The 25,162-nt window shown below is 39.6% G+C and overlaps 1 protein-coding gene and 1 long non-coding RNA gene across 2 annotated transcripts; one reads left to right on the top strand and one right to left on the bottom strand.

Moving 5' to 3' along the window:
* Nucleotides 1-7,989: 7,989 nt before the first annotated feature.
* On the top strand, nt 7,990-11,358 carry LOC127129036 (uncharacterized). Its single transcript, XR_007806124.1, has 7 exons — nt 7,990-8,249; nt 8,624-8,676; nt 8,921-8,998; nt 9,098-9,454; nt 9,544-9,971; nt 10,246-10,485; nt 10,571-11,358. It is a non-coding gene; the product is annotated as an uncharacterized LOC127129036 (long non-coding RNA).
* A 234-nt stretch (nt 11,359-11,592) lies between these two features.
* Nucleotides 11,593-15,788, bottom strand: LOC127130288 (uncharacterized). The gene is made up of 2 exons (XM_051059326.1): nt 12,489-15,788; nt 11,593-11,613 (listed from the first exon to the last, which is right to left on the bottom strand). Exons 1-2 carry the CDS (start codon nt 15,786-15,788, stop codon nt 11,593-11,595), a joined length of 3,321 nt encoding a protein of 1,106 aa, XP_050915283.1.
* Between the last annotated feature and the right edge of the window lie 9,374 nt (nt 15,789-25,162).

Below are 25,162 nucleotides of genomic sequence, written 5' to 3'. Positions count from 1 at the left end.
TGCGGGACCTTCAACTTCGAGTTCAGACTTTCGACCCTCTTCTACCTTCAAAGGTCGTTCCACCCCATGATCGTGTGTGTATACACTCCCCCCATAATGCCACGGAATGGCCCTTTCACTTGTGAAAGGTAAAGGACCAGGGGTTGTGATTGTCATAGCGGCCGGTCGCACTGGTGGCACTGGTTGCGCTTCTGGCACACTGATCTGATTAGTCGGGTAAAAGATGGTGATAGTAGCGACATCATAGTCATACTCGGGAGCCTCATTCATTGAAACAAAAAAATCCGGAACACCGGAATCAAGTTCAGTTACATCAAAATCAGGCACATTGTTTGGTATATCATCAACAACATTTGGAAAATTAAATACATCAATGGGAAATACACAATCAGCAGGAACAACATCTGTGAATTCTTCAACAACGTCTTCAAATACCTCTTCAACTAACCCTTCAGCAAACTCTTTGACAGTCAAGTCTTCAACTTGGAGGGTACCATTGTCAAGCAAGACCTAGATACCCTGCTGCAGCTTCAAGCAATCCTTACCCTGTGTAGCGCATTCCGAACAACCTTTCCCACAACCGGGGAAGACATCGGCCTTCAACAAGCATTCCTTAATTTCCCACAACGGGGTCTTCAAATTCAACACATCCTTAACAGACTTGGCTTCTCCCTCCAGCATATTAACGTTTGCACCACCATGCTGTGGCATGGGATTGTTGACAACATTAGGAGCCGGTGCAAGGCTGATAGCCTTTGAATCAATAAGGTCCTGAACTACGTGCTTAAAAGCTTTGCAGTTCTCAATATTGTGGCCAGGTGCCCCAGAGTGGAAGCTACACCTAGCGTTGGCATCGTATCCCACCGGAAGTCTACCCACAGGAGGAGCCAGAGTGCGTAGCTGCACCAGTTGTAGCTGTTGAAGATTGGCAAGCAGTTGAGCGCACGACATTGGAAGAGTGTCGAAACGCCGGTCCATCATCCTCTGCCTCTGTTGATAGGTGGGTCTGTTACCTGGTTGTTGTTGTTGTTGTTGATACTGAGCTGGTTGACGTTGTGGTTGCTGCTGTCGGTATTGATTCTGTTGATGTTGTGGTTGCTGCTGTTGTAGTGGTGCTGCAGCCGGAATGGTCACAGCCGCAACATACGGTTGCTGACGATAGTTTTGAAAATTATTCCTCCTGTTTTGATATGAAGATGCAGAATTCACACCCCCTTCCCTCTGCTTCTGTCCTCCCATAAATGGCTTCTTTACTCCTGATGAAGATCCACCTCCATTGTAGCTCTTGTAGGTCTTCAGGTAATTCTCTACCCTCTCTCCCGTAGAGACCACATCAGCAAAGTTAGAGGCATTGCACCCCACCAGACGCTCAAGGTAAGGTCCAGGCAACGTATTCATGAACATGTTGGCCATCTCCTTTTCCAACATGGGAGGTTGAACACGGGAAGCTGTCTCCCTCCAGCGTTGAGCGTATTCCCTGAAGCACTCATTGCTTTTAAGAGACAGGTTCTGGAGTTGAGTTCTGTCTGGGGCCATGTCTGCATTATTCTGGTATTGCTTCACAAAAGCCTCCGCCAAATCCCTCCAGCAACGGATATGGGCCCTATCCAATCTCATGTACCATTCCAGGGATGCCCCAGCTAGGCTGTCCTGGAAGAAATACATGAGTAGCTTCTCGTCATCAGAGTACGCAACCATCTTTCGGAAGTAGGCTTGCACGTGGGTCTTCGGGCAAGAGCTGCCATTGTACTTGTCAAAGATTGGGACTTTGAACTTTGGTGGGACCCTCACGCCTGGGACCAATCCCAAGTCAGAAACATCTACCCCCAGAGGGTTTTGTCCTTCCACCGCCTTCAACCTCTCCTCTAATCTCCTGAACATGGGATCCATGCCATGGCCCATGCCAAAGTCTTCTGGCAGCAAGAACTGATCATCTTGATCATCGTGGATAGGTTGTTGATCAGGATTGTTTTGTGGGATCGGGACAGGCCCCGGTCCATTAACCTCTACATTTGGAGGATCAGTCACGACCTCTGGTTGAGTAGTTGCGGGATTTCTTTGTATCATTTGTCTAATCTCCTGCTGTCCCTACGCTACTCCCTGGACCACGTCCATGAACTGGTTCATGCGGACCCTCATCTCTGCGAGCTCTGCTTGTAGATTCTCCATTGCTCTTTGCTGGTTTCTGCGGGTACCGTACCGGTGAATTCCTGAATCGGCTATCCTGCTGATGGAACACCAAATAATATGAGAACACCGCGGCGACACCTGTTATGCAAGAATATGCAAAAATGAAATGTTAATGCAATGACATGTTTATCACTTCAAAAAGGTATTCTACCCCTTGATTCCAGTCTCACGAGAAAATCGAGCCATAGATAAACTTCGGAGATCAAGATGCGATAGAGAGAAGGTCTTCATACAGATAAATTCAAAGAGAATGGTCTTAGCCAATAGTACATCAAAAGAGGATCTCCACAACAAGCCTGTGGATCATCACTACACAACAACAAAACAATAAGTAAATGGAGGAACAAGAATCAGGACTCAGCCTCCTGTGTACAAACCATAAGGACCGCTCCTCACTTCAGCCAGTAATGCTATCGTGTCGGGATGATCTGGAGATTCTGTCAAACGCCGGATAAGTAGATTCCTCTTGTGAATGACTCCATCCATCTCGTTGATGTGCTCTCTGTAGTAATTCCCATCATCCTCTTCGAATACCTCTACAAGTCTGGATTTCTTCAAACCTGCCAACACCTTAAGTTCTTCAATCTGTCCTCGAGCCTCATTGAGTTGATCGGTGATGTAACCATTGGTAGAACGGGCACACAGAAGCTCATGGCTCTTCTCTTTCAACAAAGTCTTCAATTTCTCCATCTGACCAGTCAGTTCGGTCACCATCTCCTCCTCCTTTGCCTTCCGAGAAGTTGAAAATGCATCCCATCGCTCTTGCCACCCAGCTAATTTACCATGAGCATCCATTAATTGTTGCTTGACTCGCCTCAACTCAGAACTGGATGATCCCAAGGCCTTGTCTGTCTTCCTGAAGAAGTCCACCTCCACAGCTAATTTTCCTTCTGCTTCCCCTTGCAATCTGACGGCTTCCCCCTTCTGATATTCTGCCTCATGGAATTGATGCATACAGTCTTGCAACTTCGCACTTAACTCTGAGTTCTCGGTTTGAAGTCCTTCCATGGCATTCTTCAATTTGTCATACTCCTCTCTGCTCACTACTGTTGACTGCTCCGGAGTAGGTGGATACAAAGGTTCTTCAATAGGAAACGGCAGACCAAACTCTTCAACTCTTCCTTGAAGCCACTCTTCATACTGAGGATAAGTCCTACAATCTCCTTTTCCAAGCACAACTCTTCCTTTCTTGATCACCTTGAGCCAGGCCTCAGCTGCCTTACGGGATACAGTCAAATCAGGCGAAGAATGGAAAAACAGTGATTCTTCCACGTCCTTTTCCAAAGGCGGAGTTCTTAAAGCATATCCAAACTGTCTAACTGCTAGAGAAGGATTATAGTTGATTCCTCCTCTTCTTCCTACCAACGGTACATTTGGGAAATTCCCACAACTGTGAATAATATCTGCCCGAAGCAAACTCCTGTCAGACCACCAAGAAATATCTTCAGCCCTCAACCCCATTAATCTCTTCGACCAACTCAACGAGTCCTCGACATCAACGAACGCTCCTGATTTGGGTAGGTGAGAACTGAACCACTTATAAAACAAAGGCGCACAACAATTCAAAAATCCTCCTTTTCTATTCTCATTCCTGTGGTGCACCGAATGAAGGAAATCTCCCAACAAGGTCGGCACTGGATTTCCCAACACGAAGAGGCGTATGGCGTCTATGTCCACAAATTTTGCAACATTAGGGAACAGGACAACCCCATACACACAAAGAGCCAACACAGCATTGAAACCCCTCTGGTCACCATCTTCAAGCTTCTTCTTTGCCTCTCCCAGTAAGAAACTCAAATGAAAACCGCTGACTCCTCCCTTCTGACACATATTAGCCTTCAAGACTGATTTCCCCAAACATGTGGCTGAAGCAACCATGCTGAGATCGGGTAGAAGCTCAGAACTGTAGAATAACAACTGTGACTTAATAGGAACTCTGAGAGAACTGGAAATCTCCTCCAAAGTAGGGACCAAAATATAATCCGGGAATGTGAAACACCTCAATGGAGGGTCATAGAACTGCAACAGTGTAAAGAGAGCATCGTGTTGATCTTTGGAGAGAACCGTGACGAAGCTTAGAATCAAACCGTAATCTTTCCGGAATCCTTCTAGAGAATCGTGATCCATTGACTTCATCAGTTGTTGAATAGGCTCCAAACAAACCACTGGAAACTTGTAAGCGACGTGTCTCTTTCTACCAATATCCATCTCAGGAGAACCAGAAAACCCCGACCGAAATCAAGAAGAAGATGTAAACCCCCTAGAAATGGATAAACATGTGTTAAATGATATGAATGCAAAATGATGTGATGCAATGCAGTGACATGGTGATCAGAACTGCTGTATCTGCTTGAACATCTGTCGGGTTGCACTGTCTGAGGAGAAACCCACTGAGGAATACAAGACCAAAACTCTGCTCTAGAAAACCGGGTTGGTTGGAGGTTAAGGTTTCCTGAATTTATCCCGCCCCTCACTGGTAGGTTCTAAGAACAGAAGTTTGTCAGCTTCAGCCCTTCAGTCGAGAATAATACGTTTACCACTGAAGGTTTGGCATTATTACGGGATAAAAGACCTCTACTGACTCCCCTCAACAGGACATCCTAAAGCAAGTTCCCAGTCTCGGGGTCCTCGGGTTGATCAGCGAGAATGCGCCCACCAGAGCTAACATAATCACGTCTCGGAGGAGAGGCCTCGACTGAGTTCTCGGGAAATGGTCACCAGAGTCGATGATTTCTAGAGGAATATCTGTCGTTATGGAACACCCATAGGACAGAATATATCCAACAGAAACCTCGTCTGGAATGTGGGTCTCATGAACGACTTAACGTAGCAACATACCACGCAAGCCTCATGACTATCCACTCTAGCACCTATGTGTACACTCAAGCCTGGGTAGTGGGCTTATCTCTCATAGAACAGTCCCAACCCAACAAACAAACAACCCACAGATACAGCAAGCATATGTACATGAATGCAATAAGGTAAAGCAGGTAAATGCGGAAAATAAATAACTGTACAAAAGAATAAACACCCAACAAACAAGAAACCTACAAAAGCTAGGAGGGACTCGCTTAGGGAAACCATCCCCAGCAGAGTCGCCAGCTGTCGCAACCCGAAAAAAACAGAGGTGCGAAAAAACAACCGGCGAAGAAGGAATGACAGAAGAGTCGCCACCGTGCGTTATTTATCCCAAAGGAGGGAAAGGAAACGCTCGAAGTAAACCTGGAGAAAGGAAAGGACAAGACAAGGTCTCGCAACCAAATCTTGGGTTCGGGAGTCGATTATGCGAAGGGAAGGTATTAGCACCCCTACGCATCCGTAGTACTCTACGGGATCCACTCTTGTTGTTTCTTGTCTAAAGGGTGTATGTTTATCTAATGTACTATTTACTAAAAGGGTCAAGAGAAAAATGACTCGCACAGATATCGCATCCACTGCATACGTATCTCATCTGAATATGAGAATCAGAGTCTTCGTAGCTCGGGTACCTAAGGGTTAAAGAGGAGTGTGCTCGCTAAGACGTCGCGTCTTATGCCTACGTATCTCATCGGGAATGAGAATCAGAGCAAAACGTAGTTCAGCTGACTACGGGAACAATGGGTCTCGATTGTAACTAGGGCAAGAGAAAAGGAAAGTCTCGATCGCAACGAGGGCGAGAGAAAGGGAATGTCTCGATCGCAACGAGGGCGAGAGAAAGGATCGCAACGAGGGCGAAAGCAAACAAGGATTAGTTGTTAGTTGTTAGTCAAACTCGGCAAGACATCGCATCTTGTGCCTACGTATCTCATCTGAACATGAGAATCAGAGTTGCCGTAGTTCGGCCACACGCACACAAACAAACACAGGCAAAGGCAAACCTGGAGCCCGACTGCCAATCACTGGACTTACATCAGCATCCGAACCAAAACACACACAAAAGGGCAAACGTGGAGCCCGAATGCCAATCACTGGACTTACATCAGCATCCGAACCCAACAAACCCACACTAGAACCCGAATGCCACTCGATGGACTTACATCAGCTTCCAAGCACACAACAAGCACAAACAAACGACAAATCGCTAAGGAGTCGGGAACTCGAGCCTAGCAACTGTCAGACAAACACACACAAAAAGAAAAAAAGGTGCCCGGAGTGGTCTCGCACGACCACCTGCCTACATACCTCGTCTGGAACAAGGATCAGGGCGATGTAGTTCCCCTACATAGGGGTTGCCATCTGAACATGGACTTAGAAAAGGAGGACACCAGTTGTGTCAAAAGAGAGTGGGCAATGTGTTCACGTCCTAGCAGTAGGTGTCGCAGCTCGCTGAATCGAGTCTTAGGCAGTTACCTCTTTGCAATAGAACGGACTACATGCCACGAGATCGGAGACGCTCAGAAAGGTCTAGAAGTGGGGAAGCTCTGCCCTAAAGTTGTCATGCAATATGTACTTAAGTGTTTAGGATTTACAAATGGGAATATCTACCTAATGTTAGCATGCAAAGAATATGGGAATTCTACCTATGTTATCATACAAAAGGATATGGGGATCCTACCTATGTTATCATACAAAGGGTTCTATCTAATGGGTGCTACCTAATCGGAACAAGAATCGACGAGTGGAGCAAGGAGGAGTATTAGGGATAAAGGTAGATGGCGATGCATGAAGCAATCGACTTACAAGGTTGATGGCGATGCATAAAGCAATCGGCTTACAAGGTTGATGGCGATGCATAAAGCAATCGGCTTACAAGGTTGATGGCGATGCATAGAGCAATCGACTTACAAAAGGGTGGATGAATACGTGCTGGTTCTGTTAGGTTTTGAAAAATGATTACTCGACGTTGGATCGAGGTTTTGATCTTGTTTTGAAATGGTTATCGAGTGTTCATTTTAATTCTTGTATTAACAGGTGAATAAAGAATGAAAGAAATAAATATTATACATTTCATGGGAGAGGGGTACATTTGTTATGAATGGGGGTTGTCATGGCAATCAAACAATAATAATACATGCCTCATACACCATACAAGTAGGCCACAGTTAATCAAACAATTAAGATATAAACAAGTATATAATCAAATCAAATAATCAAAGAATGAAATGAATTAGCATTAAATAATGTATGAGTGTAGGTGCGAAGGAACCGACTCATTGTAAGGAAGCCCAAGAGTAAGCTATGTGAGGTCGATGGCGATGCTTAAAAGCAATCGACTTACAAGGGTGTAAAAAATGGGCTCGATATTAAATCGAGAAAAGTATGATTTTTTTATAATTTTAAAAATATGGTTTTTGAACTATGCATTACTAACAAATAAAATTATAATAAACATAAAAAAAAGATATTAACAAAATACTAAAAGAATAAAAAAAATGCTAAAAGAAAAATGATATAACTAAAAGAAATAAAATGCTAAAACATGCCACTAATGAGTATTGAACCCACCCCACTCAAGAAAATGCACACTGCCCTTCTCCACCAGACCACCCATGGTTATTTAATATTGTGATGCTACTTTAAATATATAAACCGGGATAAAATAAAAAAGAAATGAAATAAAGAAACTAATAAAAAAAAAAGAACCTGTTGGACTATCCTAATAAATCCCAACCGCTTGGCAGTTGGTTTTTAGAGGCTAGTGAGATTGGGAATACTAAAATACTATACTAATACACTAGTAAATGAAAACTTTAATAAATGAAAAACCTAGGAAGTTTAAACGTAAGAAAAAAAAACTAATGGTTTCAATGTTGTTCTACTAAAAAAAAAATTAAAAGGGATAAATCAAAGGAAACCCAAAAAATAAATAAATGAAAACCACTGTAATCACAAACCCAAAAGACTCCTCGTCCCCAATCTCCCTCAATCTCACATTTCTCTCACCAGAACCCTCCTTCAATTGCGTCTCTCCCAAACTCTCGTCTTTCTCACAACACCGCTCAAACATCGCCTCTCAGACCTCTCTCTCGCGTACCCTTCGCTTACCCATCACTCAACAACGTTAAGCAACAACAGCGTAAATCCACGGTTTTACAGAGACCTCAAGCAGAAATCTCACCTTCGATGAGACGGCGAATCAGGTGCTTAAGTCTTCCGGCTCCTCTCTTCCAATACTGGTTCTTTGATTTTTGGGATTAGGGTTTGCCTTTGGGATTTTCCGCCTCCGATTTTCTGTTGTTCTCTAGGGTTTTGTTGTTGTGCTCTCCTTTTTTCTCTCCGCCTCTTCTCTTTATATTTTTGAATTATGGTTTCAAAAGACATGGTGGCTTCAAAAGAGTAATTCTGCAAGGCCCTTTTGATTTACCCAGAGGTGAATTGCCCAGTTTAATGCTAAAACCGAAAATTGATACTCTGAGCTCGCTGCTTTCTTCTTCATTTCTGCCTTTACTCTGTTTTGGGTAATCCTCTGAATTTTAACTGCTTTGTCTAATTACTCTATCTTTTTTAACCGCAGTAAAATTCTTAGAAGACTCAGTTGGTTTGGTTGAGGTTCAATGGCTGTAGCAGGTAACCTTAGAATTAAATGATTGAGAATGATGTTTTGGTTCACTGTTTACTTGTTCTTTCTGCTGCAGCAAATTTGGCTATGGCTTTGTATGTTGATGGTGCCACTCGCAATTGCCTTACTAACATTGACATTGCTTTTTTTTCATGGTGCAGCTTGTTTGATGATTGTATTATCACCAAGTGGCTGGCTGTAATAGACATACCTTACTGCAAACATGTGTAACAGGGTTTTTTCATCATGCAGGGCGATCATGGGAGTAGGGAGTGCTAAAGGAATGCTCACAACTGGTCATTGCAGGTGGTGTTTGGGCTGAAACCTGTGGTAAGTTTTACTTCACCTGTAATCTCTAGTTTTGTTGGGGTTAGTGGATATTTGTTTATCTGAAGTTCTAAAACATTGGTTGGTTTTTCAATTTGATAGGTCTGCAAATATTGATGGAACTTTGAAGAGCTGAGGCATCAACATATGCATATACTATTCCGGCCAACTCTATAGTCATACCTCCACCAACTTCAGGAGGCGTTGGTGCTTGGCTCTCTGGTCCAAAGTTTTATTTGGACAAGCTCCTATTTCTCTCCACTGATTATGGCTAACTTTCTCTGATTCAATCTTCTCCAATGTGATTCAATCTTCTCCGTCACGGGGTGGTGATGTAAAGGCAATAGGATTGTGTATTTGAGAGGTTGAATATAAAAGGATTCAGAACAGACTTAATCTTCTGTCATGGCCATGTGTAGGTGTGTTTCTGTTTTGATTGGAAGGAAGAACAAAATTAAGGTAAGAATGACATATATTCAAATATCGTGTCTGGTTTTGTCTTTTTGAGGTTGGAGTAAACATATAATTTACTTGCTTTGTCTCTTCAGGGCATTGAAAAATCTTCAAAAGGAAACCTGGAACAGTTGCATGCCAAAGTACGACACCCAACGATATCATCAAAGAGTCGTGATTTAAAGCCAGAAGCCAACCAGACGAATTCAAGGTGCAACGTGAAGGTTATGAGTCTTGAGAGTCCAATGAAGACTGAAGTACTAATTTTGGATGCCATACTGCCGGTTCTACTCAAACTCTTGGTACTAAGAGTCTCAACAGAAGATTTTATCGAATTGACCCTATCCTTGGATTTTGAAATTCCTTCCCTCTTACAACTCTCCGGGCCCTTTGAATCAACATATGGAGCTACTGCAAGCTTATTCCGTAAATTACCACAGTCTTGTTTCTGAGAAGAAAGACTGAAAGCTTCAGCAGTATCCTTTTTCTGGAAGGCCTCTTTTATTTCCTTAGAAGTTTTCATGTAAGCAGCATTCTGGATTGCACAGTCAGTTGCTGGTGAACTATTACCAGCAGCATGAGTCATTATGTTGCCATCAGATATGTTTTGACCTATCTCACTAACTGATAAAATGGAATTAGAAAACACGTTTGGTTCAAACTCAATATCTGAAAGAATAACTATAGTTTCTGTATCTTTTTTTGACAGTCATCACTTCAGAGTCCAAAATTTGTAAGCCTTTATCTTGTTTTTGTGCTTCTTCTGAACTGACTTCAATGATCCTCTACTTTCATAGGTACCAGGCAAAAAAAAATAAGTGTTGTTTTCTCCTTCATCTTCATCATATGCAACATCTTCACACCCAAATACTGCTCCAGTATCATACTTCTTCTTGAATGCTACTACCAGCTTTTTTCACACTGATGACAGAGTTGCGCAGCAGCAGCTGTCTTCCAAAGACGCTCCCGTGCGAGATCATTTGCCATCCATGCCATTTCCTCTAGGACAAAATTCCAGTGAGACTTTCGGAGGACCGGTGAGGGTAATGTGTGAGCAGATAACTCCATAATTCTCTTCCGCTTGACCTCAATAATTGATTTCACTATAATTTGGCTTTTCAGGTTCTGAATTCTTCGACTGCTGCAGAGTTACATTTTTAGCAATCCCTTCGCTTACCGGTAGATTGGGATTTGGAAGAATTTTTTTTTTCTTGGACTTAAGCTGCTTGTCATCCAGATCTCCAGAAGGCACTTTATGATCACTTTCTGATACACTCCACATTTCAAAAACAGATGTATCATTGGACTTTTCAAAAAGGGGACATGTGGAACGGTGTAGTACATTTTGGATGGCACCTTCAATATTTGAGCTCAAATGACTTACATCAATGCCATATACGCTTGCAGTTTCATCACCAGTAACATCATGTCCTTCCAAATTTCTAGCAAGATTTTCAAGACTTATGAAGTAACATCCTGACATCAACATACTTGAAATACTTGGATGCTAGTAAATCAATCAAGAAAAATTCAGCAAGACTATAAGAGTGAAGAATGAAAGGTTTGTATGCAATTAGAGCTCAGGACGCTTGCGTACGGTTTATGTGTGGAATTCGAGTTTTGGAAATTGGTTTCAAAAGTTTGTAATTGGATTTTGGTTTAATGGTTGAATAAGAATGGAATAGGTAAATGAACAAGTTAAAATTGAATTGATTCTTTTTGGTATTTTGTCTTGTAAATGGATATCCAATGGAAAATTATGGGTGAATTTAGGGTTTAATGAAATTGGGTTGACTTTGGTCAAAGTTGACCAAAAAGTCAACTGTTGACCAAAGTCAACAATTGGTCAAAAGTGTCAATTTTTTGTATTTTTCTTGTATGGAATCATATGTACTGGTTTAAACATGAAATAAATTGCAATGGATTAACAAATGGTTGAAATTGGTTTCACAATTGGCTTGAATGTTTGACTTTTGCAAAGAAAAATAACTTGACTGATAATGTGTATGAACAAAACCATGAAATAAGACCATAAGGTCAGGGTTTTGACATAGCATCCATGGACCAATAACATGACTGGCAAGTGGCTTGAAACACAAGAAGCTTGATTGTTCAGATGATCAAGACCATATGTGCATCAACAATCACATGAACAAACACCATGACTTTGGACCAAGACCAATCCTCATATAAAAAAAAACCAAAGTAAGGTTAGGCCAAACATGCTAAACAAACATAAAAATTCAGGATCAAAATCGGGGTATGACACTATCCACTCTGGATACACTGAAGTGGCAAGAAAACCAGCATCTATTTGCTTCAGAACTTCTTCTTTAATTTTGACGGCCATATCTGGATGTGTTCTTCTTAATTTCTGTTTGACCGGTGGACATTCTGGCTTCAAAGGTAGCTTGTGCTCTACGATGTCAGTGTCGAGACCAGGCATATCTTGATAAGACCAAGCAAACACATCTACATACTCTTTCAACAGGCTGATCAAATTGCTTCTTGACCTGTGGGGATAATAATGCTCCAATTTTGACTTCTTTCACATTTTCTTCTGAACCCAAGTTGATTGTTTCCAAAGGCTCCTTGTATGGCTGAATAGTGTCTTCTTCATTTTCAAGCTGGCGGGCGACCTCTTCTGGAATCTCATCCCACTCTTCCTCTTCAGCTTCGAATACAGAATGTTCAAAGTTGGGAGAGGGCATGATGTCATTGTGTTCAACGGGTTTAAGTAACCTGTACAAACAATTGTTTTTAGAGGACTGACCATGACATGCAAAAATGTGTTCTTTTTAAGGTTTTTTTTGTGTTACCATTTTCCGAAAAGCTGAAAAGATAAAAGGACACAAGTGTATAGGAACACAAAAGATCTTTTTCATGGATAGTACGTTTTTGACAAAAGTGCCCATTTTACAAAATTAATGCTTCGCGCTTTGGGCTAAAGCGGAAGATTTTTGAAAACTGAAAAGCTTAATTACTTTGATATGTGGACACAATGTGGGATGTCAACTGCAGTCCAGTTCTTCATAACTACTCCTGGTGTCACAAATCTAGGGCCTTCATCTTCTGTCTTTCCCTCAAAAGTATCCTCCTCAACTGCTACCATGTTGATAAACCCACCGCTGTGAAAGATATCTTTGAAAGGTCGCACCACTGAAGTCTGCACTTGTTTTCCATCAACAAAGCCTAATCCTGCATGGTTAACATTTTCTGGCAACTCTATCACCTTGCCCCACATTTCTGTAGGACCTGTCTTGACAATCTGCTGGGCGTCTTTGAATGACGCGATTGAACCTTCACTTTTCTTGTAATCATCGATGGTCAGGGCCTGAAATGGAGTTTGAACAGCCGTCTCGTCTACTTCTATCACACTAAACGATGAAAGGTGGCTAATCAGCATAGCCTGCTCCCCATTAACCGTCACTATTTGCCCATTCTTGACAAACTTTAACTTTTGGTGTAACGTGGATGTAATGGCACCCGCCTCGTGAATCCATGGGCGTCCGAGCAGACAGCTATAAGCTGGCACTATGTCCATAACCTGGAAAGTGATCTGGAATACGTGTGGTCCAATACCAATAGGAAAATCAACTTCTCCAATGACTGTTTTTCTTGATCCATCGAACGCTTTCACAATAATTCCACTGTGCCGCATTTGCCCCCCTTTGTACTTTAGCTTCAACAAGGTAGACTTGGGCATGACATTCAGAGATGAACCGGTGTCAATTAGGATATTAGACAAAGAATCCCCTTGACAATTGGCTGAGATATGGAGAGCGAAGTTGTGATTCTTTCCTTCTTCTGGCAGTTCTTCATCACAAAAGCCTAAGCCATTGCACGAAGTGATGCTGCCTACAACATTGTTGAACTGCTCTGCTGTTATATCCTGTTCTACAAAGGCTTGATCAAGCACCTTCAGTAGTGCTTCTCTGTGGACAGCTGAGTTCAATAATAAGGACAGGATCGAGATTTTTGACGGTGTCTGTAGCAACTGATCTACCACTTTGTAGTCATTGAGCTTGATAATTCTGAGTAGTTCATCTGTTTCTTTGTCAAGGGTTAAATTGCTTGTTTGCCCTTCTGCTTCTCTTGTCACTGGTACCACGACTACTGGATCTTTCTCAACATTTCTACTTGGGATAACCGACGGAGCGAACACGCGGCCACTGCGCGTCATTCGGCTATTTGCTGCGATATTGGTAACTGAGGATAAGGTTTTAATCTCGACCTCTTTACCGTTCTCAATAATAGTTGCTGCATAGCGGTAGGGGACCGCTTTATCTGAAGTGTAAGGCATTGGGCCCGGAGGGCAAATCACCACTGGCTCCCTCGGATGATAAGCTATCTCTACTTTCTCTGGAATGTTGAAGCAAGGAATGATGACATTCACCTCTTGTTCTTGTGATTCTGGAGAACTCATTTGTCTAGAAATCTGAATCAAACCCTGATCAAGGACGCCTTGCAAATCATCTTGAATCTTTCTACAACCTCTTGAATTGACTGAACATGTACCACAGATCTGGTGGTCATGTTGGAATGGACCATGAGCACATAAAATAGAATGAATTTCAACCAAAGACTGCCGAATCTCCTCTATCTTCGTAACACGTTGTCCATTGAGACAAACTTCTATATTGTTCACTGATGAAGGACCATGACTTGGCATTGGATTGTCCTTCACATTGGGACCCATGCTCTTGAAGGTCAAAATACCTGCTCTTGTCAACTTCTGTACTTCCAACTTTAAAGCAAAACAGTTGTCTAAGTCATGACCTGGAGCATTCTGATGAAAGGGACAAGATACCCCTGGCTTGTACCACCAAGGTAGCACTTCTGGTACAGGAGGTCGTGGTCGTGGTTGCACAAGGTTTTTAGTGATCAAAGATGGATACAATTCTGCATATGACATCGGAATTGGATCAAAATTGGTTCTTCTTTGTTGCTGTGGTGGACGTTGTTGTAACTGATGTTGATGTTGTTGAGGTTGATGTTGTTGCTGATACTGAGTATTCTGTTGGAAGCGGTTGGTACGCTGCTGAGGGTATTGGACTTGAACTGGAGCGGAAGTGATTACTGGAGTCACGGCTGCTATATGTTGGTGTTGGGAATGGTAAGGATAATTGATCCTTCTTGGATGATTATAGGACACAACATTAGTTTCTTGTTCCTTCTTTTTCATAAAACCGTCGTACCTCTTTGCCCCGCTTGAAGATGAACTTCCTTCTCTAACTAGACGCCCTTCTCGAACTGCTTCCTCTAAACGGACTCCCATGTTTACCATGTCGGTAAAGTCTGTAGGAGCGCTTGCAATCATCCTCTCGTAATAAAAAGTATCAAGAGTCTTTAAGAACACTTTCGTCATCTCCTTTTCTTCCATAGGTGGAACAACCTGTGCTGCAATTTCGCGCCACCTTTGCGCGTATTCACGGAATGTCTCCTTTTCTCTTTGTTGCATGGACCTCAACTGATCTCGGTCTGGCACATTATCCAGGTTGTATTTGTAATGTTTGATAAAGGCCTCGCCTAAATCGTTGAAAGTCTTGATCTGAGAACTGTCTAATCCCATATACCAGCGTAAAGCTGCACCGGTAAGGCTGTCTTGAAAATAATGAATGAGCATCCTTTGGTCGTTGGTGTACATTGACATCTTTTGCACGTACATAACCAAATGGGTCTGTGGACAAGAACTTCCTTTGTACTTTTCAAATTCTGGTAGTTTAAATTTTGCTGGCATCCTTACGTCTGGAACCAAACACATATCATTTACATCTCTGCCAAACAGTTCTTTCCCACGAAGAGCTTTTATCTCTTTTTGTAATTCCGCAAACTGATCCTGGAATTCATCCATTCTATCATTGAGACCAGGATCCTCACTTGGGGTAGGGCCGTGATAGACAGGTTCTCCTAGGTGAGGAGTATAGTGAACAACGGGAGGCACATTAGTGAAGACAGGAGCATTTGGTGGAACGAACTCTTGTTGATATCTATCTTGATTAAGATCCCTGGGTATTTCCCAAGGACGGGATGCTGTGATGGTAACAGAAGTGACTGGGACAGCGTTGATTTCTGAAGCGATGACTGTAGTGACGGGTGCTGCTGTTGTCTGATTCTGAATTTGAGGTTGATTATGTGCCGAAGTCTGTCCTGAATTATGAACTTGAGCCCTAGCCTGGGCTTCCTCTGCTTGTAGACGGGCGGTTAACATTTGGTTGCGCATCTCTGTTGCCTGTGCTTGTGCCTGGATCTGTGCATCTTGTGCTTCGGCAACCTGAGCTTGTGCTGTTTGAAGTTGAGCAGCTTGGGCTGCTTGGTTTGCTATCAATGTCTCGACCATAGCAGAAAGGCGGTCAACCTGAGCTTTCAATTCTCGGTTCTCGTTATCTGTTATCTCCATTCTTCTTTTGTAGTTGGCTCTTGTGTTGTAATTATGCGTCAGCTTGAAATGGATCTGCTGGCGGGAAGCAACTGTTAGAAGACTGGACCAAGACAGACAACCTATATGCACGTGATGCATGGATATGCAAAATGAATGATTTTCCAAGGAACTCTAAGTGAAGGGAAAGATAGAATTGCAAACATTTTTGATAACAAAACAAAATTTTCCATTTTAAGCATTTTTATCAAAATATACAAAGTTATCAACCCAAAATACAACCAAGAAAACCATTTAAGGACATGTGTCATCAGGACGAGCATAAACAAGTAGGAGTTGTCCTTCAAGTCTCTCAATTCTTTCTTCATAGGCCTTCTGCATAAAAGCTTTCTCCTTCACCAAACTGTCTACAAGACCTTTCCGTGCACCTGAGGACGGTGGAATCTGGGAGTAATCTGTTGTGCCTGAGGAAAATAAATCCTCTTGCACCATTGGACGTTTACCTGCACGATCTTCTCCACTCTGCTCCTTTAACTGTCTCTGAAGTTCTTCATTTTCCATTTCGAGTACCTGGGCCTTATCCTTCCAAGCGTCTCTCTCTTTCTCGACCCTCTCCAAGGTGGCTTGGAGTTCTTCTTTGTCATCTAGCGGAAGGTAGAGGGTCTTCAACGGAGCGGGTTTGATAGGATCATGATGTGGGTATGGAATTTTCAACTGTATAGCTCTGGCTCTGATCCACTGGAGGTACGGCTCATAGGAGGTACAATCTTTCTTACCCAATTCAAGTCTCCCTTTGCGACAAACACGATGCCAAGCTCTTACTACTCTCTCTTTCATGGTAGGGTCCTCCTCGTTGTCCCTCAAGAAAAATACCTTCTAAAAGAATGTTAGGAGGCTTGTCCTTCATAGGGTAACCGAGTTGTCTCCTAGCAAGTACTGGATTATAAGAAATGATTCCCTTTGTGCCAATGAGGGGCACATTGGGGAACTCCCCGCAACTATCAATGATCTTCACATCGTCTAAAACTCTACTATACCATGCAATATCTGACTGGGTAAGAGACATAATCCTCTGTGACCACTGAAGTCCTGACTTGCGATCCCAAAAAGTAGCTGACTTAGGAAGATGAGAGACAAACCATTTGCAGAGTAACGGTATACAGCAGACTATGGTTCCTCCTCCTTTCAAAGTACGGTAATGGATGGAATGATAGGTGTCTCCGAGCAAAGTTGGAACAGGATTACCACTTAGGAAGATGCGTATAGCATATGAATCCACAAAACCTTCAATATTAGGAAATAGTAACAAACCGTAGATCAACAATGCGAACAGATGCTCCACAATAATATCACAACCTTGACTGGAAAAATAAGAAACCTTCCCCATTAAGAACTTGGCAGTGAAACCTGGAAGTCCTCCTTTGGTGGTGAAGTTATTCTTGAATTCTGACTTCTTCATGTACAACACTTTTGCAAGAGAACTGTGCTCGGGTAACTTTTCTGAACCAGAGAAAGGTACTGTATCAGCAACTGGGATGTGAAGCAACTGGGCATACTCTTCCAATGTAGGCATGAGTTGATAGTCTGGGAATGTGAAACAGTGATAAACTGGATCATAGAACTGTACTAATGTCTGCAATAACCCTTCTTCCATCCTAAGTGTCAATAAAGATATAAGTGCCCCATATCTATCTCTGAAACCAATAGGATCTGCGATCGAAGAAACCAGTTTCTTTAGTTCATCTATCTTTGGATTGATGAGATTGTACTTTTTCACACTTCTCCGTCCAAAATCCATGTTTCCTGCAATATTTGCAATCCTCACTTTAAGTTCCTTGGAAAAAGGTTGAAATAATGGGAATGAATGCATGTCATGCATGAATGCAACAAACACAAACATGGTCAAACAATACAAGGCTCAAAATTCATCACCAGCATGGAGTTTAGGACAAAGCCCCAAGATAAGTTCTAAGGTTCACCTGCCAAACGGGTTCTAAAAGTTCCCAAGGTTATGGATCCTTCTTCGGATAATACCGGGTTAAGCAACTGCTCGCTTTCCAATATTATTCTCGAAAGAATCTCGCTTGAGTGTGATATCGCGTATCAACCAAACCAGACTTTTGGTCCGAAGTGGTCACCGCATCACATCCTAAGTAAGGCCAAGATGGGGTAAAGGTAAACTAAGGTCCTTGGCTTCACGGGCCCGTCGAAAGCAACAATGCCTCACAAATGACTTGTTTAGCACTATCACCCTCAAAGAGGCCTCCACCAAGCGGACAAAGGCTCAAGTCAACTCGGTAAGGATTGTCTCATATCAAGTCAACCTGAATTATCATCCATCCTATCTCAAATATGCCCCAAATCCGGGTATAGGATTTATCACAAGTATCCCCCAAAACCCAAAATAACAAACATTACAAACAATACAATTTAGCAAATATTCACAAAGCAAACATATAAATAAGCAAAGATAGGCTAAACCCTCAAATAAGTTTAATCATGATATCCCCAGCAGAGTCGCCATTCTGTCGCGGCGGGATTTTTCACGAGATTAAGTATTGATTGAACTTAACCCGTTTGAAAAATATTTTAAATGCAAGAGTCGCCACCGTCTTTTATTTTATCCAAAAAGAGGAAGGGAAAAATAACGATAAATCCCTTTAGAGTTACGGGTTCGGGGGTTGGTTATGCAAAGGGAAGGTATTAGCACCCTCTACATCTGTGGTACTCCACAGGAACCTTTTTGCTTATGTTTATGTGAATGCTTTGCTTTTTTCGCTTTGATCGTTTGATTGGGGAGATGAGAAAAGAACTTGATTTTATTGTTTTTGGACTCAATAAAGTCGTAGACTTCATGCCTACGTAAGCCCAAGAGCCTAAACCCTAAAGAAATAAATAAATGGGCTCATTACAGGAAAGCCCAAGAGTAAGCTTATGAGTGTGTGAAAAGGGTTTCTTAAACGGCGACCGTTGGAATCGCATCGGGTTTCTCTCTTTTGGATTTTTCGATTTTTTAACATAAAACGTGAACAATACGATTAAACACACAATACAGAAAATAAAAAATGCGAGAAAGTAAATTATTACAACACAGTTAGCTATGAATACTTAGTATTACGAATAGTTAGTGGAGTTAATCGAGCTGAAACTGAAACGAAACGGTTAGTAACAACATAAACAAATATAAAAAACAATATAAACATTTACTTTAGACAAAATAAACATTTGATATAAATAAACATTTAATTAAAATAAACATTTAAACAAATAATTAATTTAACTAACATTTAAATAAAACATATATGCAAAATAATAATAAAAGATAAACAATATTTAGTAAACAAAAGTATATATATATATATATATATATATATATATATATATATATATATATATATATATTATATATATATATATATATATATATATATATTTAGACAATAAATATATAGTAGACAAAAATAATATATATGTACATTTAGACAAATAATATATAATAGACAAAAATAATATATATATATATATATATATATATATATATATATATATATATATATATATATATATATATATATATATATATATATATATATATTTATTTAGATATATAATAGACAAAAATAATATACATATATATATTTAGATAAATAATATATTAAAACACATGTCGGCAAGCCGGAACTTTGCCGATTTCAGAGATAAGTGAAGAATATTACCTTGTGTGAAGAGGATGAACTTCTGATCGTCTAAATGATCGACCGAAAGCTGGAAACAGTCACCGATGCAGTGCTGGCTGCCTTCGTGAGTACCTGACTTCAACGTCGCTTTTGATCGGTGAAACGACGCCGGAATGAAATGAACCTTGGATATTTGTGACCTGGACTCAATGAACTTCAAAGATATGAAATCAGTTTTGTGTTTCGGTGAATAATCGGGACGATTTTGGGTTACCCAAAATGAAGAACAAGTGAAATACGGTAATGCTTTTGGAAAAATATTTCTTTTCAATTCTCTGTTTCTCTCACCACACGTTTTTTCCTTACTGATCCCCTCCTTTTTTTCTTTTCTTACTAACAACATCTATATATATATATATATATATATATATATATATATATATATATATATATATTTAGATTACTTAAACAATAGGAAACCTAAAAAATATCTAACATAAATTAATAATATATATTTAGATTACTTAAACAATAAGAAACCTAAAAAATATCTAACATAAATTAATAATATACATTTAGATTACTTAAACAATAAGAAACCTAAAAAAATATCTAACATAAATTAATAATATAATTTATATATTATATAATAATAATAATAATAAACTAATATAATATTAATCCTAATTAAATAAACTAATTAACAACTAAATACAATTAATATTAAGCACAAATAATATTAAACGGCACACGATTAAAATACGATAAAATCGAGCGACACGAACGCGATAAAAACGATGACAATTTGCACAGCAAAACAGACAAATTGATAAAACCAATAAACCAGTAAACCGATAAACCAGTAAAATCAACAACACGACTCAAACAGACTCGATTAAATCACACGGCACAATACGTAATTAAATAAACAACCCTAGGCAATAATAAAATCAACACGACATCACGAAAACGCTGACAAACACAATCACAAATAATCGAACAATACGAAAACTCTAATATATTTGAAATACAGTCAAAATACCGACAAACAAACAATTAAATAGATAAAAACGCACAAAACCTAATCGAAGCGATGCCACGCACAAAAGAGATAAGCGAGATAAATACGAGGCAACGATATCGGCCAGGTTTTGCTAAAACAACGAAATACAACACGGTAAGCAACGAAAACACACAAAACCTAATCAAACCAGTTGTCACGCGAAGTTTAAGAAATTGAGATGAATACGAGACAACGAGATTAATCAAGATGTGGTCAACAAAGCCAAAGTCAAATTTTGGGGTGCGACAGTTGGTATTTGTTAAAATATTTTGTGCAAACATGATTGGGGAGATGAGGGAAGAATATACAAGTTATTTACAATTTTGTGTTTGAATGGATAAACACATTGCCTACGTACCATCTTAAAAAAGATTAGGATCAAAACCTCGTAGTTCGGGGTAAAAATCTCAAAAGAAGTTGGTGAATTGATTGGTCAAAAGCCTTAAGGTCTTTTGTTATCAAAGGGAGAAAACTCAACCTAAAACCACAAATCCACCATGTGAGGAGAGCTTCAACATGCTAGTGAGGGGTTAACCCTATAATAAGCATGAAAGTCTTATAGTCCATCACTAAGGATATAGGTGAGTATTATATCAACCTCTATGATAACTCAAACCTAATAGCTAATGCTTATGAAAAGCTTTGGCAAAAGTGGCCATTGGAACCACAAAAACAATTGAGTGAGTTGTATTTACAAATGAAAAGTATTCACAAAGTAAGGTCAAAGTTGACTTAAGGATTCAATTCAAAATAAGTGTTATGAAAAGAGTTTGAAAAATCAAAAGCATAGTGCTTAAGTTTCTAATTTTGAAAACAATGTTAATGTTTGCACAAAAGTTTGGCTTGGGTTAGAGTGGAGAGAAGAAGAGAATGGCTAGGTCCTAAACATGCAAAGATGAAGGAAGAAAAATAAAACCACATTGGAGTTCCCTTCCTGAGATCATAAAGATTATCCAGGTTGCTCCCATCCTTTGGAATTAGCAAGCAATAAGCAAATAACTCAAGCAATCAAGCATATATCAATCAAGCTCCTAGGAATCTTCCAATTGGCTTTTGTATCTCTCACTTTGGATGTCCATGACAATGGTTCTTCTATTTGGAAAATTTGGAATCCCTAGCACACAAGAACACACAAATCAAAAAGTTCCACAATGCATTAGAAAGAATGGACAAGAGTGAGTTTAGAACTAGGATTCTTTCAAGTTCATCTTCAAGATTAAGCATTCTAAAGGCATGAGGCATAGTTGCTCTTTGACAATTTTAGCACTCTAAAGGCATGAGGCCTAGTTGCTCTTCAAACACCATTAGCATAGGTAAGGTCCTAAAATCTAAGTCCTTTGTCCATTTGCATTGGGTTCACACAAACAAAACAAAACAAGCACAATAGTATATACACAATAATGTGCTCAAGTGAGCAAAAGGCAAATTGCATTAACATAAACATGAGCTCAAGTGAGCAAAAGTCAAAAGGAACAAACAAAGGTCAAACTTCAAACCCATTTCAAATAAAATATTTTTGGTATTTTTGAGAATTAAAATAATACTTGAATTAAAATAAACAAACAAAGGTCAAACTTCAAATCCATTTCAAATCAACTTGGAAAAGTCCAAAAGGATCATCCTAAGTTCAACAAGGTCAAACAAAGTTTGACAAAAAATTTCATCATTTTTAGAAACCAGAAACTAACTTTAAACAATTAAAAATTAAGAAGATATAACATAATTGAACTAAAATCTCAAATCAATTAAGAAATTGATGAGAATATTTTTCATAGATTCATCATCATTCAAAGATGTTAAGAAAATATTTTTGCATTTTTTGAATATTGGAAACTATTTTAAATGAATTAAAAATAACCAGAAAAGAGAAAATTCACAAAAAATATTAAATGACATCATAAAAAAATATTAAAAATCATTTTCAGAAACTAGAATTAAAAAGGGAAATAATGCAATTGGTCCCATATTTTTTGGATTTAAAATGAAAGAGTTATGAATTGTTGAAATAAAATGAAATAAAAGAAAATAGAATAGAAAATCAGAAATTAGAAAAATCCTGGCGTGTTGGATCACATTCATTAATTGACGTGTCCAATCTGAGGGTTGTGAGGCGCGCGTGTATGATGATCCAAAGTCAAATGAGAAACACAGGGCATTAATAAAAGTCATAACATTGCATGGTCCAGATCAGATTGGAGTCAAAGCATCCAAGGGCTGGGAACTCAGCCACGTGGGGACGGTGGTGGAAACCACCGTCTTCTCCGGTGAGCTTCACAGTTCCGGTGGAATTTGCAGGTATTGAAAACTTAACCAAAATGGACGATCCTCATATCATTGGAAAGCTGGGGTGATGTACATCACCCCTGTGCCATTGGTTTCTACTCTAGACCCTCATGGAAGGAGAAATCTGAGCTAGAAATTCATGGTCTTCAAACTGAACTTGATCAATTCATGAAATTAAATACACAGATCAATTGCCTCTCACATGAGGACTTCAGAAGAACCAACAAACACAAGAAATGAGCAAGATCCAAGGAGTTTCGAATCAAAAAAGTTTGAACAACAACCTTTGAAGTGAGCTTTACAAGGCATGATCTCTTCCAATTCTTTGATGCAGTGTGATCTTGAGATGGCAAAGTAGCTAGGCTTAGGAATTGAAGCTCAATAATCAACTAAGGAAGTTGAAAATTGAACTGAAAAAAAATTGAAAGTGAAAAGAAAAATTCCTTTGAGTGAAGGGTGGGGATTCAGTTCTACAGCAATTTAGGCGCCTTGAGGTTGGAAATGAATGAATCCATGCATCTGTATTTATAGCAAATGATGATGCAAGCCATGGAAAATTCGTGTGCATGTGGAATGAGGGCCTCCATGCATGGGCCTGTACAGGCGCATGTAAGGCCGAAAATCCATTGCAAATGCAAGCTGATATGAGTATGCAATGGTTTGGATGTGCAGTTTTGATTACATTGGCTTGTGCATGGAGTTTCAACATTGTTTCCATAAATGAACACAAATCTTCATCTCTTCGAAAATGCACTTTGCCAAATTGAAACATAGCCATGTGGGTAATGGTTGGAAAGTTCTTGACATGAGGAACATATGTTATGTTGAATAAAAATCCATTTGGAGTTGGAAAATATATGAAAACAGGTCATGAAGTTCAAGGTACAAAACATGTGTATGTGAATTTAGCCAAAATGGACCAACTTCAAGCCCTTCTATTTCAATGATGCAAGCCTCAAATGACAAAACCTTCAACATTAAAGTTGTATATATTTTCAAGCAAATCTATTTGGACTTAAATTTTGCATCATTTAGATTTTTGATGAGAAAGTTATGGGTACTTGAAGTTGGACTTTTTCACATTTCAGTGACTTTGGTCCAAAGCGACCTATAATGTTTTGTATTATCAAATGTGTTTCTTTTAGGATTATGAAATTTTGTCCAACATAACAATTGAATTAGACATCTTAAAATTTCCAATTCATTTGATACCACCACAAAATCATGAAAAATAAGGGAGTTAGGTCCTTGGGAAGTTGACCCAAAATTAGGGTTTCAGTCAAAATGACCTATAATGTTTTGAAATTAATGATGACCTTCCAAGATTCAAATCAATTTTTGATGAACATGAAAGTTGTTCATATGGTTCTTAAGAACACATTTGCTCATGGGTTCATCATCATTTGAGAAACACATCAAAATTTAGGTCTCAGTGGATTTCAAAATAATGAGATGAATTGACTGATCAACTTCTCAAGTCCAAACTTCAAATATTGATGAATTGATGATTGAGGACACTCACATAAGCTCAAATGTGAATTAAATGATGAATTAAAGAACTTCCCTTGGTTGTATTTAATCATGGGTTAAGGTTACTTCATGAGCAAGACATAGTCAATGCACTGTTGAATTAGGGTTTCTTTGGGAAACAATCCTCAAGCACTTTGGTTTATCTTGATCAAATTGACAAATTGAGATACTTGGGAGGAATATATGATGATTAAGAGATTTTTGACCCAATGTCATGCTTGCTTTCACTTTCATCTGGCCATTCTTTGAGCATAGGGGCCTCCTAGGAGCCTTGGATCACATGATTGCTCAAGCTTCAAAAGAAAAGATGTTAGTGACATATTTTTGTGCTTTTGGTTAGTAAACAAAATGAGAAAAGCAATAGTATACAAATCAAGCATGCTTGGTGGTCTCAAACCACTCACACAAGTCCCAACCCTAGGGTAAGGGGCCAAGATGTTATGATCCTTGAGGCAAATACAATGTGCAATGATATGATGCCATGAGGGATCTTAGGGTCAAAATTAGGGTCTTACACTAAGTTCTCTGGACTCGTGAATTATTATTGACTCTTCACACACACACACACACACACACACACACACACACACACACACACACACACACACACACATATATATATATATATATATATATATATATATTAATTATTATGTTTTTTTTTATATATGTCCATTATTTTATTTTATTTTATTTTGTTCTACTTTACTAGTTTATTTTGTTTTGTTTTGTTTAATTTTGTTTTACTCTATTATGTTTTGTTTTATTTCATTTTATTTTAT

The sequence above is a fragment of the Lathyrus oleraceus genome, chromosome 3, assembly GCF_024323335.1.
Source record: "Lathyrus oleraceus cultivar Zhongwan6 chromosome 3, CAAS_Psat_ZW6_1.0, whole genome shotgun sequence".
Classification (NCBI taxonomy): Eukaryota; Viridiplantae; Streptophyta; class Magnoliopsida; order Fabales; family Fabaceae; genus Lathyrus; species Lathyrus oleraceus.
This window is presented reverse-complemented; position numbering and strand designations above follow the sequence as displayed.

Bases quoted from the DNA above. Each gene is read 5' to 3' on its own strand.
- LOC127130288 (XM_051059326.1), bottom strand. From the start codon at position 15,788: ATGGTCGAGACATTGATAGCAAACCAAGCAGCCCAAGCTGCTCAACTT. The intron at 11,614-12,488 runs GTAGTTATGAAG...CTTGGTCCAAAG, and splicing joins CTAGATTTGTGACACCAGGA to TCATGGTGTTTGTTCATGTG.